Here is a 21,364-nt window from a genome sequence, read left to right on the forward strand (position 1 = left end):
AATACAAGCAAAAGAGTATTAGAAACCTTTCAATTTTGCCCTAGTATAATGAAACACTACCTTAACACAACAATTTTGAAGGCAAATGTTCAAGTGCTTAGAACTAAAGCAAGAAATTCAATTGTCTGATGGTGGTGAATTGCCTCCACCTTAGGGTTCCCTACAAATTGACCTTTTGTATGGAGTGGGTGGGGTGCCTGTTTACATTTTCTTTCCTTTATCTTTCTTTCTTTCTTATTTAACTTATTATTTTATACCATGTTTTTTTTGCTTATTTAACTTATGGTTTATACTAATCTGTGATTAAAGCCAGAGCCAATTTACTCCAAAATGGGAGTGGCTAAAAGCACCCAACAATTGCTATTAGCACTTGGGGGAGGAGATTGACTAAGGTCAATCTCTGTAGACTCAAACATTTGTTAGCACCCAAGTATAAAGGTCTCGGGTCGAACCATCCGAAACCCAATCAAACATTTAGATTCACACCAGTCCGAAAGGTTTTAGACTGACAAATTCGAGAGGTTTCGGATTGGTCAGTCCGTGACAATTTCGAGAGAATTTTTAATGGTGAATTTGGTGGTTTTGGAGATCAAGGATTTGAAACAAAGATTCGTTCTCTCTCTAACTCTTCATGGTTGGTTTGAAATGAGGATTCTTTCCATAGTAATTTTACTCTGTATTGTGGGCACCCGGTCCTCCGGGTACCTTTAGCTGCTTCCAAAACCGAATCCAAAATGACAGAAATCGTATTTATGTCAAAGGCAATAATCAGGGAGAATTTTAAGGTAACAGTAAGATAGTAACTGCTTTAGTAAAACACGTGGTGTTTCCCTATTAGTGGGTAAATTGTGCCGCACGGTAAAGTAGGAAAACGAGGACCCCCGTGAGAGCCATAAAAGCGCAACTCCTCTCCGCGGGTCTCTCCCACTCTCCTCCTTGTTTTCTATCTCTCTCTAGAAAGTTTTGATTTGTGATGTTAAATTCACTCAAATGCACTTAAAGACTGAGAAGAGAAAGAAGGTAAACTCCTAATGCAAAGACTCACTTCAAATTTCTACTTCTCTAGTTTACTCTTCTCTCTCTCTAAAATTTGTCTATCATATGGGTGATTTCAACAATCAAGATCAAGAAATATAATTGATGTATTGAAGATACATTTTTTTTTTCTTTTGAGTTTTTAATTTTGTTGGTTAGGCAGATAAATGGGGAAGAAAGGTAACTGGTTCACTTCTTCTGTAAAGAAAGTTTTCAAGTCTTCATCTTCTTCAAAACATTTGGATGAAAAGGTAATTTTGCTAAAACCAAAAAGATGTATGTTCTGTTTATTCCTAATTCACTATTGAGTAATTTGCTTATCTTAAACTATATTTTATATAATCATGTCACTCTAATATGGTAAATGTAGTGTAGGTCGATTTACGACCCTAATGATCTCTTTTATAGTCTTCATATGACCTTTAGGATCTAAGTGTTGTGCTTATGTAAGTTATACACTTAGTCAATTCGTATTGTATCTTCATATTGTATCTTATCAGGTACCCATGTCACCTATCAAATTGTAGTGACTCCTGCGGTCCGGCCTAGTCTTGTTGAAAAACACATATATCTACATATAATAAAAATAAATATGATTGATAAAGGCGGTCCAAATCAACCTTTTGCTTTGTTTACACTATAATTTAGATAATCAAATTCTTGAGGTAGACAACACAACCTAAATCTCCAAAGTAAGACCTCTTGATATTATAGAGGAATGGAATATCCATTTGATTTTGTAATTTATTCAACAAGTATAGAAGTTCTGCTTATATTATTATTATGTAGTTACTCAATCACTTGATCATATTTTTGATATTTGTAATGTGAAATTAACTCAGACAGAGGAACCAAATAAACAACAATTTGAGAAGCAAGAGATTTTGTCATTAGAACACTTTCCCGGTAAAGTTTCCACTGAGACCGAGGATTATCACGAAAGCGCGACACAGTCCCCCGCGACAGAAGATAGAAACCATGCAGTTGCGGTGGCAGTGGCGACTGCTGCAGCAGCCGAAGCAGCGGTAGCAGCCGCACAAGCAGCCGCGGAAGTAGTCCGACTTGCTGGTTACGGACTTCAATCTGAGGAAGAATGGGCTGCCACTTTCATACAAGCTCATTACAGAGGCTACCTAGTAAGTTAGTAGACAGTAATGGCCTTAAAGTTGAGTCTATGTTTGGGACTGAATCCATGTTGACCCAACATATGGACCAATTGACTAAAGGCACCACAACTTTTAGTCTTCTCATCCTACCGAGCAATGTTTAAATCACCTACTATTTGATCACTCATTGGCCATTGACAAACAAAATGGTAGAACCAACTTTGCTTGATTTATAATGTTGTTTATTTCAGGCTCGAAGAGCTTTGAAGGCGTTGAGGGGATTGGTGAGATTACAAGCCCTAGTGAGGGGGCATAATGTTCGAAAACAAGCACAAATGACAATGAAATGCATGCAAACTTTGGTACGGGTACAAGCTAGAGTAAGAGCTCGGAGACTCCATCTACTTCATCAAAAATTCGAAGAGCAAGAACCTAATGGTAGAGAAGAACAATCCAAGAGTCCATCTGAGCAAATGGGGAATAATCGAGAAATCAAACGCCAACATTTGGAAACCGTGCATTATGACTCACACCAGAAATATAACATTGTCGTTGAACGCGAGAAAGCCCTTGCCTACGCGTATCCTTCTCAGCAGGTTAGTACATTTTACTAGACAACTCTTTTTCTTCATAATGTTTGGCGAGATATCATTCAAACGACCCCCCAATAAGTTTCACATTATTTTGTTATCTTGGCAAAGGATGGGGATAAACCACAATGGGGTTGGAATTGGCTTGAACAATGGATGTCCTCTCAACCATGTCAGACACACCAGTTTCCACCTCTTCATACGTCATATGCCACATATACAAATACGGATTACACATCAGAAAGGTCAATTGATGTCAACGTGATCACACCCACAAACTTGGACGGAATTGACACAATCCCATTTGGCAGAAACCGAGTTGACTCAGTCCCATACAAGACCTCACCTCAACAACATCAGTCTGTTCCCAGTTACATGGCACCGACTCAGTCCGCCAAGGCTAAAGTACGAATGCAAACCTCAGTCAGGCAACAACAATCTGTCTCACCTACAAATAAGTGGAACTCGTCCACTAAAAAACAGGTGGGTAGTGACTCGGTGAGTTTGGGGCGCAGGGGCAATAGCTTTGATTTAAGCTGCGGATATGATCAAACATCGCCTTCCCAAGCCTGGTGACTTGACTTCAGATGATTGTGATGATAGAGTTTGTACAATTCTTGTCAATATATACATTTTCGCACTCAATACCTCTATTATCTATGTTAATTTTGTCAACAATTATGTACGCAAACAACTGACTTGTATGTACTTAACACATGAGAAGTAGATGACACTATTAGGGTTGGCCTGCCAGTAGATGGGCATATGTCTGTCATAAACTAACAACTGTCGTGCGAGAAGTTCTATTTCGGTTTAATATACTTGTTCAATCGATGGGTTTGTTGTCCAAGTATTTGCGCAAATAGGTATAATCCCTATAGTCACCTACCTAATAGATTACATAATAAAGTAGCAACAGAAGCCAAAAAAAAAACACACAGGCAAATGTTTTAACACATATATATAGCTCATGTTTTAGCCAAGTTTAGTTACACATATATTTAAGTTTTGAACTCCATTCTCATTCTCCCTTTCAAACTATGTATAAGAAAGTAAACCCTAGTCATTTCCTTCCCTTTGCATCTGTTTTGATTTCTCTTTCTATTTTATACCTTAAGTAACTCTTTCTCTCTCTCTATACAATACATATATGCCCCATTTCTTTTCAAGAACTTTCCTCTGAAAATATGTCTAAAAGTGCAAGTGCCTGCAGAGTATCAAGAAGAAGACTGTTATTATATCTCATCAATAAATCTTCCTCCTACACAATATATATAACTTATTTTGATAATTTGATTTACCTCTGGTATGTTGAGTTCTAATCGGAACTTGGGTCCGTCGTAGTGGTGGAGTACTGGCCTAAACGAGTCTTCCTCTAAAGGCTTACATACTTTACGCGTAACAACCCTTACCTGTATACACACACAAAAACAAGTCTCTGATTATTAGGTTTTTCTAAAGAAGAACCATTCACGTGAGCAAGATCAATAATGCCATGTTTTAGGATGAATTAGAAGAAGTAATAGATGAAACAGTTTGTCGAATTAAGATCGTTTACCTGAGCAGGGAAACGTGATTCACCAGGACATTTTTTATCCTCCCATGCTGATGGATCAATGTTTGTTCCTCCAAAACTTGCAGCCTGAAAGAACAGGATGAGATTACATTACAGACTTCCAATATTATCATCTTACATACACTACATAATTCTTAGTATTATTAGGGAAACTGTGAGAATAGTCCCACATGGGAGAAGGGGTAACTAGCAACCAAGAATATAATATCTAGGTCATCTCCACTCATAGCCAATTGGTTTTGAGTTGAATGACCACAAACTTAACAAAAACCTGTTAGGGTGGTTTGCTCGCGTTGGTAACCATCTACCGAACGGGTCCATGAACACAAGCCACTTAATATCCCAAGCCCTAATTGTTAGTGATAATGTCACTGCTTTCTTTCGTCCCAGGCCTACGCCCAAGCCTTCGCCGGTTTTCACTTGGGCCCAAGCCAAATAGTCATGGGGCGCCTATAGGTTCGCACAGGCAAAGGGTCCACGAAACCACCAAAAGCCTCAATGCTTACTAAGCTTGAGCCAGTATCTACTATAGGTCAGACTAAGGACTAGCCGCTCCCCAAGGCGAGTTAGTACTATCACACGCCCCATGTATAGAAATTTTCGGGAGTGCTACAGTGACAAAATCCTTGACTTAATGATTCATTTTCACTAAAGGACAAAGTTTTTTCAAAGTTTGACTTTGATCTAGACCGTTCTTTTACCCGTGTGACTCATCAAGTCAAGGGTTTTGTCAAAAATTCTTTGTACACTTAGCATTTTCCAGAAATTTTTGGTTCATCCCTTGCCTATCTCCTAACACATGAAAACTTTCATATGACTTTTTACTTGAATTCTCACTTAACACTGTAATCAGATGATCCAATTGTTTCATAAATATTTTATCTAGAATCATAGATCCATCTTTAATTTTTCATTCTTATTTCAAAAACCTATCTTTGTATACTAGAGAGAATTTAGTATCAACATGTAAAACTTATAAATCAATTCAAACACCTTAAAGCCACAAAAAACTACAAAAATAATAATTAGTAAACAACCACAAACCTTAAATATCCCATGGAGTTGGTGGGTGGAGTAGTTGTAAAGAAAAAGGGGCAATCCTGGTGTTATTGCTCTTACTGAATCTCTGTATCTTGGAGGCAGTCCTACAAAAATTAACAAATTGCTTACAAGTCCAATGAATATGAGAGAGAGAGAGAGAGAGAGAGCAAAGTGTTGTCTTACCAAAGAGTTGTCTTTTCAAATTCTCTTCCATGGTATCATTGTTACAAACAAAGATATACCCACCAACAGTTTCATTTCTAGGAAGAGATTCTGTGGGTGGAAGTGTCTTAAATCTCTTATCAACACTATTTTTGCTCTCATCTTTGTTCTTGTTATTACTTTTCTTCCCACTTTTCCCCACTTGATCTTCCTCCTTGTTCTTGTTATTCTTCTTCTTGATGTTGCTATTATTGTTCAAAGTGCTCCCAAATTTTGAATAAACCCCATTAACACCCAAATTCTTCTCATTTCCTCCAACAATTCCACCAAAACTACTCCCAATTTTCCAACCATCATTAAACCCATTAAAATCTATATTTTTGGGTTTCAGATTATTACCATTAGGTCTTTCACCACCTACCCTAATATCAAAATTCCTCCTTTCTTCAGGTTTTTTTGAAGTAAGTGAGTTACCCCAAATAGTATCATTAATTGATAGATTAGCCAAAGTTGAAGATTGAAGCCTGAGTTGATCACTGAATTGCCAAAAAGATTGTTGATTATTTTCCATCTTTTTTTTTCTTCAAACAAGAAGGAGACAGAAATGGGTTTATTGAATGAAGTTCAGGAGATGGTGATGATTTATAAGAAATCTAGAGAGAGAGAGAGGGAGAAAAAGGGTAGGAAATTTCAAGGAAGGAGAGAGAGAGAGAGAGAGGAGAAAGCTTGTTTATTTGTCAAAAAAGACTTGATGAACTGTTCCAACTTTTCTAGATGGTCCAGAAGTTACTTTGGATTGCTTAAGTGTTGAGGGAAGCCAAATATGACCAGGTACTCACTATCTTTTTAAGTGGGAAAAAGACTTTGTGGTTGTGCTGTCTTTGTTTCTTTTACAAGTGTCATCTTCTTAGCTACCGGTTCTTCACAAAGGACTAATCATCTAGGATGTTACTATATGCAACTTCAGTTTTGCTAAAGACAACTATTAGACAAAAATAACTAGATAAAACTAACTAAAATTGTGTCCTAAATTGCTAACCAACACACAACACCAAAAATCAAGTATAATCGAATCTCTCTTCCGTTCTATAAACAATTCTAAAAAATTATTACACAAAATAACTAAATAAAATTAATTGAATTTTGTCTTAAATTGCTAAATCCAACACTAAAAGAAAAAAAATCAAATATAATCAAATTTTTTCTCAAAATTCAAATTTCTATTACTATAATTAATTATTCATAAATAAAATTTATTCGAACATTAAACTAAAAAGTTAACCAAATATTAACAATCAACAAAAAAAATATTATTTTCCAATCAGAGCTTTCCAAGCTATAATTTGAGGTAAAATCCAAAGAAAAAAAAATCAAATATAACCGAATTTTTTCTCAAAAAATATTGGGTTCAAAGAGATAGAGATAGTATCTTTTATAATCCTAATAACTGTGACTTAGTCAAGCTTAGTTTAAATTTTGGTTCTCATCAACGGGTATATTTTCAACAAAAAAGAGTGCCAACGGATATTCATTCATAAAATCATACATAAAATCATACATAAAATCACCAAGTATCTTCTATAACCCTAACTACTATGACTTAGTCAAGCTTAGTTTATACCTTAATAGTGTATATTTCATTCAATCAAATCGTGTTTATAGATTAGAATTTTGGTTTATCAAGTCCAACGGGTATTTATAGATTAGGATTTTGGTTTATCAAGTCCAACAGATATTGTTCAACAAAAAAAAACTAACGGATATATTTTCAACAAAAAAAATCTCATGGGATATTCATAAAATCATACAACATAAAATCACTATGTATATTTTTAAGCTTAGTTTAAACTTTAATAACGTATATTTCATAAAATCATACTACATATAAATAATGTATATTTTTTTAAACCTATAACACGTTTAAGCATTTTTTAAAAATATTAGATAACACTAATACAACCAATTTTATTTTTGTTTGATAATTTAATAAAAGAAAAAATTGTGTCTAGTAAATAATTTTGGGAAGTTAAAACATATTTATATTTAGCAATCTAAGATTTAAAAAATTATTTGCTAGATAAAACCAATAAATCGATCTTTAGTGTTGTTTAGCAATTTAATAAAAAAATAAATGGTTGTGTCTAGCAAATAGCTTTATGAAGCAATTATACAGCTTCATTTAGCATTTGTCATCATCTATATTTTGTGTTTTGTTTGATTGATGACTCTTATTATATGAAAATGATTTTTATTGTTATATCTATGAAAAATGATAAAAGGGTAGATCAATTCCCTAACTGAAGACAGATTAACAGATAAAAAGTTGAGTTGGTGTTGATACTCAACTTTTTATCTGTTAATCAGGTGTCTAATTTGCTTTTTCTTTATAAAATTCGGAGTATAGTACTTTTTTTTTTTAAAGAATATTAACGTGAAATCATTTTATGATTCCTCTCGAAGGTACTCCCCCCTTCCTTTTGGAATTCAAGTGTCGGTTTTATCAATTTCATTGTTACATGGAGCTATGTATAAGTTTCATCTTTCATTTAACCAACTATTGCTTCTAAGATCAGATACAATATTATTTTCAAACACAAGTTGTCAGATTTGCAAGCTACAAAATGAAGAAAACATTACGGATCAAAAATATACTAACAGTTCTCCATCATTGTAATATATCTTGAAGTATTAACGGTTGAAAAATTTAATGCATTTACCACGAAAAATGAAACGAAGGTCGCGTTTAAAGATCAAAATATTTATTGATGGTTAAGTATTTTCCTGTCTCTTCTTTTGTTAAATGCTTGGATGGATCTCTAACACTAGCCATGTTTATTTATTAAGATCAGATAAGACCTTTGGACAAAAAAATCAGGTAAGACCACCCAAAAGGCCTTAAACAAGTACTAGAAACTAACCTTGTCTAGTGCCCTTTCAACAAAAAAAAACCTTGTCTAGTGCCTTTAAGAACAAAAAAAAGTGTTTTTTTAACATGAAATTGGATTCGTATATCAAAACATTTAGTACAATAGATCATCATCTGACTATGAGGATTCTAAGTTCACCCATTCTAGAGAATGTTTAGTTCTTGGAAAGGATTTTGCCAAATTATCAGTTTTGTCATTGTTTTCCTGCAAATCCAATGTCCTGATTATCTTCTCCTATGTAAACTTGCAATTATATTATGCGAATCTCTTTCCAAAATGATGTTCTTTGGGTTGACTTTTACCATTAAAGTTTTTTTTCCAGCAAGTCCACTGCCCTTCTTTCAACAAAACAAAAAGTCCACTGCCCTAAATAACTCGCAACGTCTGAACTAACTCGTCAAAATAAACATCTTTAGCGGTTCTCTGAAATAACAAAGACCGTTCATCCGACCAACTAATGTAATAACTACCTAGAAGTTTCTGGAGGCCTACTAAATAATAGTAACTCTGAAACACTAAACCCAAGTCAGGTCTAAATATATTGAAGTGTGAAATGAAAAAAAAAATTGTTGGGTAGAGCCTTAGAGGACTCGAACTGGCGACCTTTATAGTGAAACAATCCCGAACTGGGCTCCCAAATCCGTCATGCACCATAGATTTTAAGACCGCGAAACAGTGGGGTGATCTAAGCCAATAGACCAAAGTCAAAGTGGCAAATGAGGGAGGTGCCATTAGCAAGAAAGCGCTTTTAGAAGTTTCCTTTTTGTATAAGCTCACATGCCCTTAGTCTTTAGGTGGCGCCTCCTCTATTTTCCGGCAGAATTCAGTTATCAACTCTTGATTAGGCAGTTTCCAACGGTTATTGTTGGTTTCTTTTCAAATTCGGTGTTGGTTTTCACAGATAAAGTCCCTCAGGGACGGTTATCTCCTTTCTCCATCCTTTAGGGATTCCTTTTGTCTTGAGTTAATCTCAATCTTTAGTAATTGTTTTGTTTAACATCATTATGGATTCAGCAGATGAAGAATTTCTACGTCAATTTGCTTCTCTTACAACCGAAGAACCAGCGCCTCCTACGGTGGACGGGGAGGATCTACCACTTTGGGGAGGGGAAGTTATTAAAAGTGGTGTAGCTTGGATTCAAAGTTCGAAAAAGATAGAAATTGGTCAGGCTATGTTACGTTTCTCTAAAGTCTTACACGGTCCGAACAAATTTACCATGACTGAAGTCAAAGATAATGTGTTTCTCCTTAAGTTCATGACTTCAACAGAATTGGAATTGGCTTTAGAGAGTTCGCCATGGGTGATTCAAGATGAATTAGTGGTTTTTCAGTCGTGCCAACGAGATGTCTCTCCGGCTGATCATATATTCTAATCGGCATGGTTTTGGACTCAATTCCATGGGATTCCCCTCAGACATTTGAATAGTACAGTAGTGAACAGATTAGCATCCACCATAGGCAATTTCGTTCCAACTACTGTGGAGGATGCTATGAAATGGAGTTCATTCGGTAGGGTTCGAATTGAACATTCTCTGATTACCCGAATGACTCCTAGGGTAAATCTCAAACTTTCAAATACTAAACTTATTTCCATTGATATAAGAGTTGAGAAATTACCCCGGTTCTGCATCAATTGTGGTTTTTTAGGGCATACAATCAAATTCTGCCCAACTATGTTGGCGTTGGGTGATTTTCTAAAACATCAATTGACTGAGGATCAGAAAACTCGAATTCTCAAGGCAATGACCCCTAAATATAAGGAATATTATAAAGTTCCTCTTAATCAGCGAAATCAAGGGAAAGAAATCGGTTCTTATGGCAGTGAAAGAGCAATATTGTTGGATCTGGAGGACGTTGGTGAAATCAACCAAACAGATTTTGTAAGTAAAACTCCTGGCAAACATTCCATTAATTCTAACTTGGGTGAATCGCTTTCTGGTCCATCACAGGCAAAACGAAGTAGAATCACTCCAACACAAGGAGCCTCGGTTGAGATTTCAATGGGAACGACAACCACGTTCAGCCCAATGGGAATGGCAGCATCCACCTCCATCATGAAATCATCACACGAGGATGATCAGATCAGGACAGATGGAAAGGAAGACAGACCTAAGAGATAGTATAAGCGATCTGCCAAGCAAATTATTATCGACAGCAATGATGAAAGGGTCTCGGCATCCCTAATGCCGACAAATGAACGAGTATTCTAGCCTGGAATTGTCGGGGAATCAGGAACGCCCCGACAAAGGAAACTCTCAATCAGTTCCTTCTTTCGACCAAACCCGATTTGGTCTTTTTATCTGAAACTCGTATTATTAATTATGAATTTTTCTCTTTCTTTAATAAATATGAACTTCTTAATTTCCACCATGTTCCCGCGAATGGTCGTAGTGGGGGACTTCTGGTCCACTGGACAAATTCTATAGATGTAAATGTGGTCTTTTCTAATGCTAATATTATTCATCTTAGGGTCAAAAGACCGTCAGATGTAGACCACTGGGAAATCCTCTGCATTTATGGACCTCCTAGGGTCCAAGATAGGCTTCCCTTCTGGAACAATATACTAAACAGAATCCGTAGTATTCCTCACCCTTTTATTTGTATTGGCGATCTTAACGCCTTATCTTCCAGAAATGAAAAATGAGGGGGGGGGGGGGGGGGGGGGAACCACTAATATTCCTTTTTTGTCTCAGTTTCAGCAATTTGTTCAGAATGCTCAATTGATTGATTTAGGGTTCAATGGCCCCGGATACCTGGACAAATAATCAATCCATTCATCATCTCACTAGAGAGAGACTGGATAGAGTTTTGTGCAATTCAAATTGGCTTTTGCAATTTCCGGATGCGGGGGTCTTTCATCTACCCCGTTACAACAGTAATCACGCTCCCATTCTCCTAAAATTGAAAGTTCAAGGACAGATTCTCAATACAATCGATAAGTTCGAAAATTATTGGACTAAACATCGAGATTACAATGATACTTTTCAGTCGGCCTAGAGTCACACTACTGGATCTTTCCCGGAGAAAATTAGTCAAGTTAAAAACAGTATGCGCTCTTGGAGCAAGACGACTTTTGGTATTATTAAGAACAGACTTTTAATCCTTAGGAAAAGACTCAAAGATATTCAATCCCTTACCCCTACCGATGACTCTCTGAACATAGAGAGTGAACTACAAGAACAGATTATACATTTAGAGGAGGTACAAAGATTGAAGGCAGAACAAAGAGCCAGATCAAAATGGACTCAGAATGGTGACCGTAGCACTAGAGCTTTCCATATGGCAATGTCGGCAAGACGACACAAAAATAAAATTCAACATGTCACATTAGCCAATGGTGACAGAAAGATCAGTCAGGATGAAATAGCGGAAGAATTCATTGGCTATTTTCAGAATTTGTTTCAGGCGGACATGGTCAATTCACCACCTACCGAGATCCTAAATTCATACAAGATACTGACGGTCGAACAGTTGGGCTACATCTCTAGGATTCCGTCATCTGAGGAGATTAAACAAGTCGTGATGGACATGCCTGCAATCAAAAGTCCGGGTCCTGATGGTTTGCCTCATTTCTTTTTTCAACATAATTGGGATACTATTGGGGAAGATCTCACCATCTATATTCAATCGGCATTCCAATCAGGTTGTATCTCTCCTTCTCTGAATTACACGACTATTGCTTTAATTCCCAAAATCAGGAACCCGAGTATGGCCGCAGACTATAGACCGATTTCTCTTTGTAACTCGGTCTACAAATTCATCACCAAAATCATTGCCAACCGTCTGGGTCCATTTTTAGATGAATGTGTGATGTGGACCCAAAATGCCTTCGTACCGGGCAGACAGATCATGGAGAATATTATCATTACACAAGAGCTTCTTCATTCCATGAACAAGTCTACTAATAAAAATGGTCATTTTTCCCTTAAAATGGACATGGCTAAGGCCTATGACCGGGTTAGTTGGAGTTTTTTGGAAGCAGTTCTCCGTGCCATGGGTATCAATGGTACCCTGTTATCCCTGATTATTTCATGCATCACTACTACTCACTTCAACATCCTTCTTAATGGAAATTTGGTTGGAGACTTCACGGCCTCTAGAGGCCTTAGGCAAGGTTGCCCATTGTCCCCGTATCTTTTCATTCTAGCCTCCCAGTCTCTCTCCCTCTTAATTTCTCATTATGAACAACAAGGGAAATTTACAGGTTACAAGGTTAATCAGGCCGCCCCTAGTATATCTCACTTATTATTTGCGGATGACCTGATTATTTTTGGTAAGGCAACAAAAGAAAACTTAGAATCTACTTTACAAATAATGGATGTTTACTCTAAATTTTCAGGACAAAGTGTCAACTTCAATAAATCATCAATCCACTTCAGCAAGGGAGTTCCGACCACCATTAGGAATGCATATACCAATCAACTCCAAGCTCCTCTTATGAATGATCAATCAAAGTATCTCGGGTCCTTCATACTCAAGCCAAGCAACAGGATTAAAAGTCATCAATGGTTAGAAGAAAAATTCACAAAATCTCTATCAACTTGGAAAATGAAATATATTACTCAGGCTGGAAGAACGGTACTAATCAAATCTATTTTATCCTCCTTCTGTACATATCCTTTTAGTTTCCAAATTCTACCTCAGACTGTTATCCATAAGTTAGAAAAAGTAGAAAGGAATTTTTGGTGGGGGCATGATCCCGATGAGAGGAAGCTACATTTCATAAAGTGGGATATTCTCTGTAGTCCAAAGAAAAGTGGAAGACTTGGAATTAGGTCATTAAAAGAGGTCAATGAAGCTCTAATAGCTAAAATGACTTGGAAGTTACTAACAAATTCAAATAGTATATGGGTCAAGTTAGTAAAGGCAAAATACATTACGGGTGATGACTTTTGGTCTTCTTCTAATCCAACCTCGACATCAAATTTTTGGAAAGCTGTTACACATACTAAAGCGACAATTCACAGGAATTGTCTTTGGCTCATTGGGGACGGTTCAAGAATTAAAATTAAGCAAGATCCATGGATCCCTGATTTACAAGGTCATCAGCTACAGTTTAAACAAGAACTTCCAAACAACATATATTGGGTGGCAGATTTAATAAAGAGTGATTCAATGGTTAAACAGTGGGATATGGAGTTACTTAACACATATTTTGAAGAATCATCAATACAGGCTATTTCAAGTATAGTGCTTCCTCAACAACCACAAAATGATAGGCTTATTTGGACTTCAGTAGAGAGTGGACAATTCTCCACAAAATCTTATTACCAACAGATCAAAACCACTCCTATTATTTCTGATCAAGCTTATAATTTTCCATGGAAGATATTCTGGAAACAGAAACAAATGGAGCCGAATATACAAATATTTATTTGGAAATTAATTCATGATGGCTTACCTACTCGAACCAATATTAGTAGTAAGGTACCCAATATAACTAACCTGTGTACCATGTGCGACAGAAGGGAGATTGAAACCAGGGATCATTTGTTCTCTCACTGCAACAGTTTCAAAGATCTAATTAGGCATACGAATAATACAGATCTACAACCTCTAAATACGGATTTAGTGGGATCTTTGAGATCTATGCTTTTACAAAACATTAATGGTAACAATACATGGTTGGAAGCTACTTATCTTCTTTGGAATTGGTGGAAGATGAGGAACGATTTGATATTTAATCACTCCTCCTTAGATATAGTTGGATGTTGGCGAAGAACGAAGGAGTCTTTAAGGTTTGTGATCCCTAACTTACCTCTTAATGAAACTAATAATCTCTTGCAGGAACAACAATGGATACCACCTCCTGAGGGTACAATAAAAATTAATTGTGATGGATCTTTTAGATCAATCATGGTGGGTTCTTGTGCTGCGGTAGCAAGGAACAGCTCAGGCGAGGTAATCGGACAAGAATCTAAACTAATTTTTCCGGCGACTGCTCTGGAAAGTGAACTTCTTGGAATAGAATTAGGTTTTGGTTTGGCTAATCGGCTGGGGGAGGAAGCATTTATATTGGAAACCGACTCTAGGGTTTCGGTGGAGCTGCTCACAACCGTGGATCCTTCAATCCCGTGGAGATTATGGACGGCTGTAAACGACTTACGTGGTGCGATCTCAAACCGGCGAGTGGCAATTCAATTCTGTCCACGTGAGAGAAATCAACTCGCCCACAACTTAGCGGCTTCTTGGTTTAGTCCTTTGTAGAGTCCTCGTTGACTGTTTGACCCATAGTTGATAAATGTGTTACTTAGAAGTCCTGCTTTTATATTTTTGATTTCTCGTGGACAACTTTGTAATATCTTTTGTTTATGGTATTTCCGTTCAAAAAAAAAATCCACAACATTACATGGTACGAGAGTATTTATTCCTCTGATAACTTACATGAGAGTTACATAAGTAAAATTCTAATCATAACTTTCGAACATAAAGGGAAAAGAGTTAACAAGACAGACAAAATGAAAAGATCATTAAGCTTTGGAATGAAAAGACCCTATACAAACATGGGAAGAATAACTTTCAACCTAAAGTGCCTCTTAACTACTTGTGTCACTTTGGTGTTTCCCTATATAAACATGGGAAGAATAACTTCCAACAAAAAAAACATGGGAAGAATAAGATCCCTACAAGGAGATAACAAACCCATAAGGCCATAACCCTAATTATCCTCTTGTATCACAAATGGCAGCAAGCGGATACTCACTGGAGTTCATGCTTAAGAAGTTTATATAATGGGCAAAATGAACTGAAGAAATAATAGAGGGATTATGTGTAAGAGAACGAAGGTATGTACAATGACGAACACATAAAAGCGAAAAATGTAAGGGAACAAGATAAATCAGGTAAACTTCGGGCAGTAATATTATGTGGCTTGCTGCTATTCATGCTTTCGATGATTCTGATACACTAAATCGCGAATCATGGCAAACCACATAAGATACCTTCCCAGAATACATAACAAATTTAGAGACATTTACTAGGCACTCACAAAAATTAGAAGATCTACATTTTTCACATAAGAACGACAATCTGAATTAAGACTTGACCCATAGGACTTGTGAAGTTTTCTTTGTGGGTTTTGCATTGGAGATGCTCCAACTGCTAAGAAAATGATCAAGACAATTGAATATTTAAGCACGCATGCGTGGACTGACTGTACAATATAAAGTATACAACAAACCCCATTTGAAGAAAGATGTTATAAATTATTATATCGGAATCAAAAGTTTAATTATTAATATTGTACGAACAAGCTACCTAAATTTGTCTGATTGCTTCCACGACTCAAACCTATTACAGAGAGGTTCTTTTGAGCGTTTTGATTGAATATGATCAACCATTCAACCATACATGTTACGTTCGAAAACGTACTCTAAAATTTTTGTGCATCGCTTCATGGAGAAACCAACTCCATAACAAAGAACCAATGTAAGGAAAATGGCTATTGAAGTTACTCTTGTAGGCATTCTTCCTCCATCACTTCTTAAAACCATAGCTTCAAAAATAGGCCAAGAATTCGCCACCACAAACCCACTTATAAATAATTGAATAAACATCTCGTCTAACTTCCCATCTCCCACAATTATCTTCATAATTCCCCAACTTAAAGACACTAAATTGATTAATGCAAATGTGGATATTGATACGAAAAATGGTGATTCCACTCCAAAATCAAATAGCTCTTGATCATAACGTTTTTGTTGTTCGTTATCGATCACTTTACTTGTAAGACTGAAATTCGGAGTTGAAATACCAACTTGTTTAAGCGCGAATTCAACGAGTGCAAAACTATAAGATGTCACCCCTCGGATCATCCACATTCTTTGGTCATTCCACCATTGTTTGAATGGTACATCACACAAGTAATTTTCAACGATATCTTGAAGATAAGTTGCTGCGAAGAGGTACACATATAGATAGAACCATTGATCTGAAACCTGCAAAATATATATATCAATGTATACTATTAGTGGAGTTTTTATTATACTTATAATGTAAAAATATATATTCAACTTCATATACTTGTAAATTGAAATAGAGTATGTGATCCTAAGGAACCAAAGTTTGATCAAATCCTTCCACAATTTGATGAAATCATCTGATAATTTAACCCTCTAAACACTTCTAAACTCAATCACGCCCCTTCCACTATCAATGTGGGATTATCCTAACAATCTCCTCTCCAGACATTGACTTTAACTTCAAAAGTTATTCGGCCGACTGTTATATCTTGGACTTTACATACCTCTTGAGCACATTGAGAGTCTCTACTTGGTCATAACATCTCTCCCACACGCTACAACTAAGATAGTGTTTACGATAGTAGAAAGTGTCGCATAATAAACTTTAGACGAGAGGGAGAGAGAGAGAGAGGAAGGGCGAGGAGGAGGGAGGAGGGAGGAAGAGAGAGAGAGAGAATACCTTAGGGAACAAATAGACCCCATTTAGAAGACAAAGCTGTGGAAGAAATCCATATATCACAACTGGTATACCCCATAAGGGCCACATAGAATAGAATCCATAAGCCATGCCCATAAGTAGAGACTTATTTTTAGTACCAAATATGAAAGGGCAGTACTTGGAGAAACCAACTTCAATCAACCCAACTGACCACCGTTTTAGTTGTGTCAATGTATCATTCAAACTGATTGGAAAATCGCCAACAAATGCTGGAACCGCCGGCTCACAAAATACTGAACTCCATCCCTCACATTGCATTCGAAAACCCGTAAAAAAATCTTCAACCAGTGACCCATATCTGAATCCCATCTAGTCAATAGCACATAGATGAATTCAAGTTAGAAAAAAATGTATAAATGACAAAATAATATAACAAGAGAGGAGTATCTTTTTATAGTAAGAGAGCTTACTGTCAATCCCCAGTTTGTTCCTTGCTCATACTTGGATTCTGCAACTTTATGAGCTTCTTCTAATACCAAGCTTGAGTTGATCGAACTTCGATCTAAAGTTCCATTGTTTTGGTATCCAGGGAATGTTTCAACGCTCGCTTGAGATGGGGGTCCGTAAAATGCCTTTCGGTTAACGAAAGGACCAGTTCCGACATAACTAACAGTCCCAAGACCATCTAAACCTTCAGCATTTATCTTAAATGGTCTTTTAAGTTGGTTGTTATACATATCGCTCGAGTTAATGCCTCTGAAGTGTTGAGGGAATTGAACGAAAGCTATTTTTGGACCTTCAATTGGATCTAATAGATGACATAAGGCTTTTCGCGAGGCTCGAGGATCGTTGCTGAACATATCACAGTCGAGACTAAGAACTATTGGTGCGTTTGTCATGATTGCTGATACACGTATCTTCGTAGAGTAAAGTTAAAAAAGAAAACGAAGTTAAGTTCTTTTTCTTGTACAACATTGGAATTACAAAAAAAAACTACTAATTAGATTTTGCAAAGTTCTTTTTTGTTTAGTTAATGATACTTTTACACACGATATATAAGTACTGTTGCAAAATTGAATTTTAAATTTTTCAAAAGTGTGACTGAAAAGATTGAAGAACGCTTTTAGCAAATATTTTGAGGTGCCTGTAGAACTACAAATTGAAAAAAAAATTACGAACGTACCAGCACATTGAGAGCGCCTGCCTTGAAATTGTGGTGAACTTTTTTATTTTTTTCGCGAGACAAATATATAAGATTAGGTAAATGTTCGCCAGAAACATCGATATCTACTCTTCCGTCCATGATCACCTGCCGAATCAATACTTAATTTTATGATTTATACACAAGAATATATTTTATATTATTTTTCTTTGCCAAGAAATGTTATTAGTACCTACAACTAATAACATTTGTCTCGCGAAAACAAATAGAGACTTCCAAAATAAAAGAAAACAAATAGAGAAGAAATAAACCTGAATGACGGGTGGGTGATCATGGGTACTAAATCCAGTTTTCCATTTTACAAAAGCTTCTCGTTCTACTTCTTCGCTAGTAATCATATCATCATCAACATATCCTTTTTCCATCACTCTCTCCACTCTCAATTTCAATTCTTCATATAAGTTCTACAAAATGGATCAAAAATATGTCAAAGTTTCAAACGAAAAAATTGGGGTAAATAGTCTTAAAAAGGATATAACTAGTTTCATATTTTTGGCATCAGGGACGGACCCATTAAGAGACCAATCCTTGTTCTAGTGCTGACCGCTATTTTAAAATTCAAAGGGACTTGTGAAATGGTTTATCATTCTTTTGTTGTCATTATCCAATCACGTTAATTTGCTAACCTAAAAGAATTTTCCTTTTTCTTTTTAAAAATATAATTTATAACTGAAAAATATAAAGAGATAACATGAGGTTTTGCTCAAAGAAATATCACCCCAACATATATGAGTTTTTATATGAATTTTCCAATGACTACGTGTAAATATGTAAGATCAACATCATAATGGACGAAAAATGATAATTTAATACGTATACATTATACAATAAGATAAGATATATGTGATGGAAAGAATCTTTCTTGATTTTCCCTAGGTTTGTGTTTTCGTTTCATTATCTTCTTCACTTGTGCTATTTGCATTTTTTTTTTGTTAGAGAACTTAGGCTATTGGCTTGAATACTGAAAATAAAAGATTAATTATTTTTTTTCTATTTTCCTAGGTAATAGGGAAAAGTCAAAATATATGCAAGTAGGTGAATAAGATTCAAGAAATAAACAAATAACTTTTGGGAATAAAGAATGAGTTGTTAATTTGATATGTAATTATATCAAAATTGGTGGTAAGATATTCATGATATAATAATAGGCAAATTGGGATACAAAAGTAAGAAATACTATAGGTCCAGAAAGGCATTTGTCTTTATATATACTAATTTTTAATAAAAAATGTTTCAATTATGAGATGGTTCATTGGTTCTCACATGCTCTCGGTACTCCCCTCAAGGCCTTAATAAAGAACTACGTACTAAGTCAATAATGGCATGTGAAGACAGTTTGCTTAATTAAGTACACGTTAAATTAAAATAGACCAGTAACACAGTTGGTAGTGGATCTAATTAGCGATACAGAAGTCATTAGATCCATGAAAGTACAAATTTAACATTACTTTTTTTTTTGAGAATTTGACTTCGATGCACGATAGTCATTACAATGGGATTGACACATCAAAGATGTGATAAGTTCGGTAACTGCCAGATTAGACAAGAACAGACTTAAAGCCCAATTAATTATAGTCTAAAATTCATCTAAATTATTGAATTTGGATACAAATAAAGTTGTTTGATAGGTTTTAAGTCTGTAACAAATTTAGGTCACGTAATTAAAATGGTTAATTTCGGACGGTGATAATGACAGGACAATGAGACATTTTTTTTAATGTTATTTTCTCCCAATTATTTGTGCTTCTATGAAATTAAGAGTGTTGTATATGAGTATCAAATGGAGAGAGAGGGAGAGAGAGAGAGAGGGAGATACCTTCATCTTTTCCAACTCTTGTGGGGGAAATCTAATATTATCATCACCAGTGTTACTACTCCTTCCATCATCATTGAAGAAAATTTTGGGACATCTATTTTTGATCTGGTACCTTTTACAAAATGGTAGCCAATGTTTAGCAAATCTAGACCCTTGGATCATGGCGTATAGAGTCATCTGAGACCCACCATCATCTGAGATATAAACAGATATCTTATTTGAAGGGTAATCAAAAGCTAATACAGACAAAACTGTATTCACAACTTCAATTGGTGGTTCTTTGTATGGGTCAGCTGTACAGATGAACACATCCAACGATGGCAGATCTTCATCGGCGACGACTTTTGATAGATTTTCGGGATACACGTTTCGACGAATGGGACGCCATCGAAACGCTTGAGATGTAACCCACATGAAAGCAAAGACTAAATCGGCAATCAAGAGAGTGAAAGATGGTAAGTTGATTGGACGGTTAGAATGAATTAGATGATGATAGAATAAGGCTAAGATGGCACACGTGTAAACTACCATGAACACACGAGTGGGTTTTTGCCTTGGATGGATTTTGAATGAGCTGAGTGGTGGAAGAGACTTGATCTTCTCTCCGCCCTTCATCATGACTTTACCAGAACAGAGTTCTTCTTCTTCTTCTCTACTTTCTTTTGTTCCTCTAAAACTGTATTATGTTAACTTATAAGTGTGTGGTTGGGGTTTTTATATAGTAAGTAAAAGAAGGAGAGAAGACACTACTACTGTTTAGTGTCTACTGGTATAAAAGGGAAATGTACAAATACTGTGATGTATTTGATGATGAGAATTTAGAGGTTCAAACTGGGCGGGCTAGAAACCTAGTTTAGACGGGTCACACTGTCCTGCCGCCTTCACCAATCTGATCCTACCCTTCATGGACCACATCACATATGAGTATGTCACATGCCATATATAGAAGGATTCCCTTGGGAGACTGAAAAACTTGAAGGGAGATTTTAGGGTTATTTTCCTAATAGCCCCTAGCTTTGTGACCAGCTTCCTGCCTAGCCTCTACCTTTAGCAATAATTCTCGTATTGCCACTTTGTTCCGTTATCTTTAACTTTCCGTTACTCTCTCTCCTCCATCTCATTTCCTCTCTCTGCCACATCATTTGAGCACGCCACATCATCATCTTCTCCGGCAGGAATCGCCAGCCGGAAATTTGGCCGGTCATGAATAAAATGTCTCGTAGACATTTCGAGACATTTATCTATACACAAAATGTCTTTATAGACATTGAGTTTGTAGACAAAATGTCTGGGGGACGTTTAACAACACTCTATTTTCAGAGTGTCCTCTTGAGACATCTCTGATTGTCCAACTCATCAATATTTAAATTTCAACCAATAGAAATCAAGTCTTCGTATATTTCCAAAATAACTAATTATTTTTTCACAAAAATAACCATGACATGTAAGTAAAATAAAAAGTTTAGAGTGTTGCATTGGAGATGCTCTA

General features: G+C 36.1%; 3 protein-coding genes across 5 annotated transcripts; 1 reads left to right on the forward strand and 2 right to left on the reverse strand.

The window, feature by feature from the left end:
• Positions 1 to 873: 873 nt before the first annotated feature.
• On the forward strand, positions 874 to 3,425 carry IQD21 (IQ-domain 21). 3 transcript variants are annotated; one of them, XM_086655838.1, is made up of 5 exons: positions 874 to 1,020; positions 1,195 to 1,286; positions 1,878 to 2,171; positions 2,393 to 2,737; positions 2,843 to 3,425. In XM_086655838.1, the coding sequence occupies exons 2-5, from the start codon at positions 1,203 to 1,205 to the stop codon at positions 3,305 to 3,307; spliced, it is 1,188 nt and encodes a 395-aa protein (XP_086511964.1). In that variant the 5' UTR covers positions 874 to 1,020; positions 1,195 to 1,202; the 3' UTR covers positions 3,308 to 3,425. The 3 variants fall into 3 exon arrangements, with proteins under 3 accessions (XP_086511964.1, XP_086511966.1, XP_086511965.1); XM_086655840.1 differs by having other exon boundaries at positions 927 to 1,020; positions 1,175 to 1,286; XM_086655839.1 differs by having other exon boundaries at positions 927 to 1,020; positions 1,199 to 1,286.
• Positions 3,426 to 3,677: 252 nt separating this feature from the next.
• LOC147569353 (DCD (Development and Cell Death) domain protein) lies at positions 3,678 to 6,347 on the reverse strand. Its single transcript, XM_086655841.1, has 5 exons — positions 5,532 to 6,347; positions 5,352 to 5,452; positions 4,290 to 4,373; positions 4,033 to 4,143; positions 3,678 to 3,938 (listed from the first exon to the last, which is right to left on the reverse strand). Exons 1-5 carry the CDS (start codon positions 6,079 to 6,081, stop codon positions 3,897 to 3,899), a joined length of 888 nt encoding a protein of 295 aa, XP_086511967.1. The 5' UTR covers positions 6,082 to 6,347; the 3' UTR covers positions 3,678 to 3,896.
• A 9,274-nt stretch (positions 6,348 to 15,621) lies between these two features.
• LOC147569354 (cellulose synthase-like protein G2) lies at positions 15,622 to 20,791 on the reverse strand. Its single transcript, XM_086655842.1, has 6 exons — positions 19,876 to 20,791; positions 18,311 to 18,463; positions 18,021 to 18,146; positions 17,308 to 17,754; positions 16,859 to 17,206; positions 15,622 to 16,374 (listed from the first exon to the last, which is right to left on the reverse strand). Exons 1-6 carry the CDS (start codon positions 20,491 to 20,493, stop codon positions 15,778 to 15,780), a joined length of 2,289 nt encoding a protein of 762 aa, XP_086511968.1. The 5' UTR covers positions 20,494 to 20,791; the 3' UTR covers positions 15,622 to 15,777.
• Positions 20,792 to 21,364: the final 573 nt, after the last annotated feature.

This window comes from Eschscholzia californica, unplaced genomic scaffold, assembly GCF_041429995.1.
Source record: "Eschscholzia californica isolate CP2 unplaced genomic scaffold, dmEscCali1.0.p SCAF_1, whole genome shotgun sequence".
In the NCBI taxonomy this organism is placed as follows: domain Eukaryota; kingdom Viridiplantae; phylum Streptophyta; class Magnoliopsida; order Ranunculales; family Papaveraceae; genus Eschscholzia; species Eschscholzia californica.

What these genes read in the sequence shown, in the direction of transcription:
- IQD21 (XM_086655838.1), top strand. Translation starts at nt 1,203, where the DNA reads ATGGGGAAGAAAGGTAACTGGTTCACTTCTTCTGTAAAGAAAGTTTTC. An exon ending in CAAAACATTTGGATGAAAAG is followed by an intron (nt 1,287 to 1,877) that starts GTAATTTTGCTA and finishes AAATTAACTCAG; the next exon opens with ACAGAGGAACCAAATAAACA. An exon ending in ACGCGTATCCTTCTCAGCAG is followed by an intron (nt 2,738 to 2,842) that starts GTTAGTACATTT and finishes ATCTTGGCAAAG; the next exon opens with GATGGGGATAAACCACAATG.
- LOC147569353 (XM_086655841.1), bottom strand. Translation starts at nt 6,081, where the DNA reads ATGGAAAATAATCAACAATCTTTTTGGCAATTCAGTGATCAACTCAGG. An exon ending in TTTGAAAAGACAACTCTTTG is followed by an intron (nt 5,453 to 5,531) that starts GTAAGACAACAC and finishes TAATTTTTGTAG; the next exon opens with GACTGCCTCCAAGATACAGA. An exon ending in AACTCCATGGGATATTTAAG is followed by an intron (nt 4,374 to 5,351) that starts GTTTGTGGTTGT and finishes CTGTTCTTTCAG; the next exon opens with GCTGCAAGTTTTGGAGGAAC.
- LOC147569354 (XM_086655842.1), bottom strand. Translation starts at nt 20,493, where the DNA reads ATGATGAAGGGCGGAGAGAAGATCAAGTCTCTTCCACCACTCAGCTCA. An exon ending in ATCACCCACCCGTCATTCAG is followed by an intron (nt 18,147 to 18,310) that starts GTTTATTTCTTC and finishes TTGATTCGGCAG; the next exon opens with GTGATCATGGACGGAAGAGT. An exon ending in GGGTCTATTTGTTCCCTAAG is followed by an intron (nt 16,375 to 16,858) that starts GTATTCTCTCTC and finishes TATATTTTGCAG; the next exon opens with GTTTCAGATCAATGGTTCTA.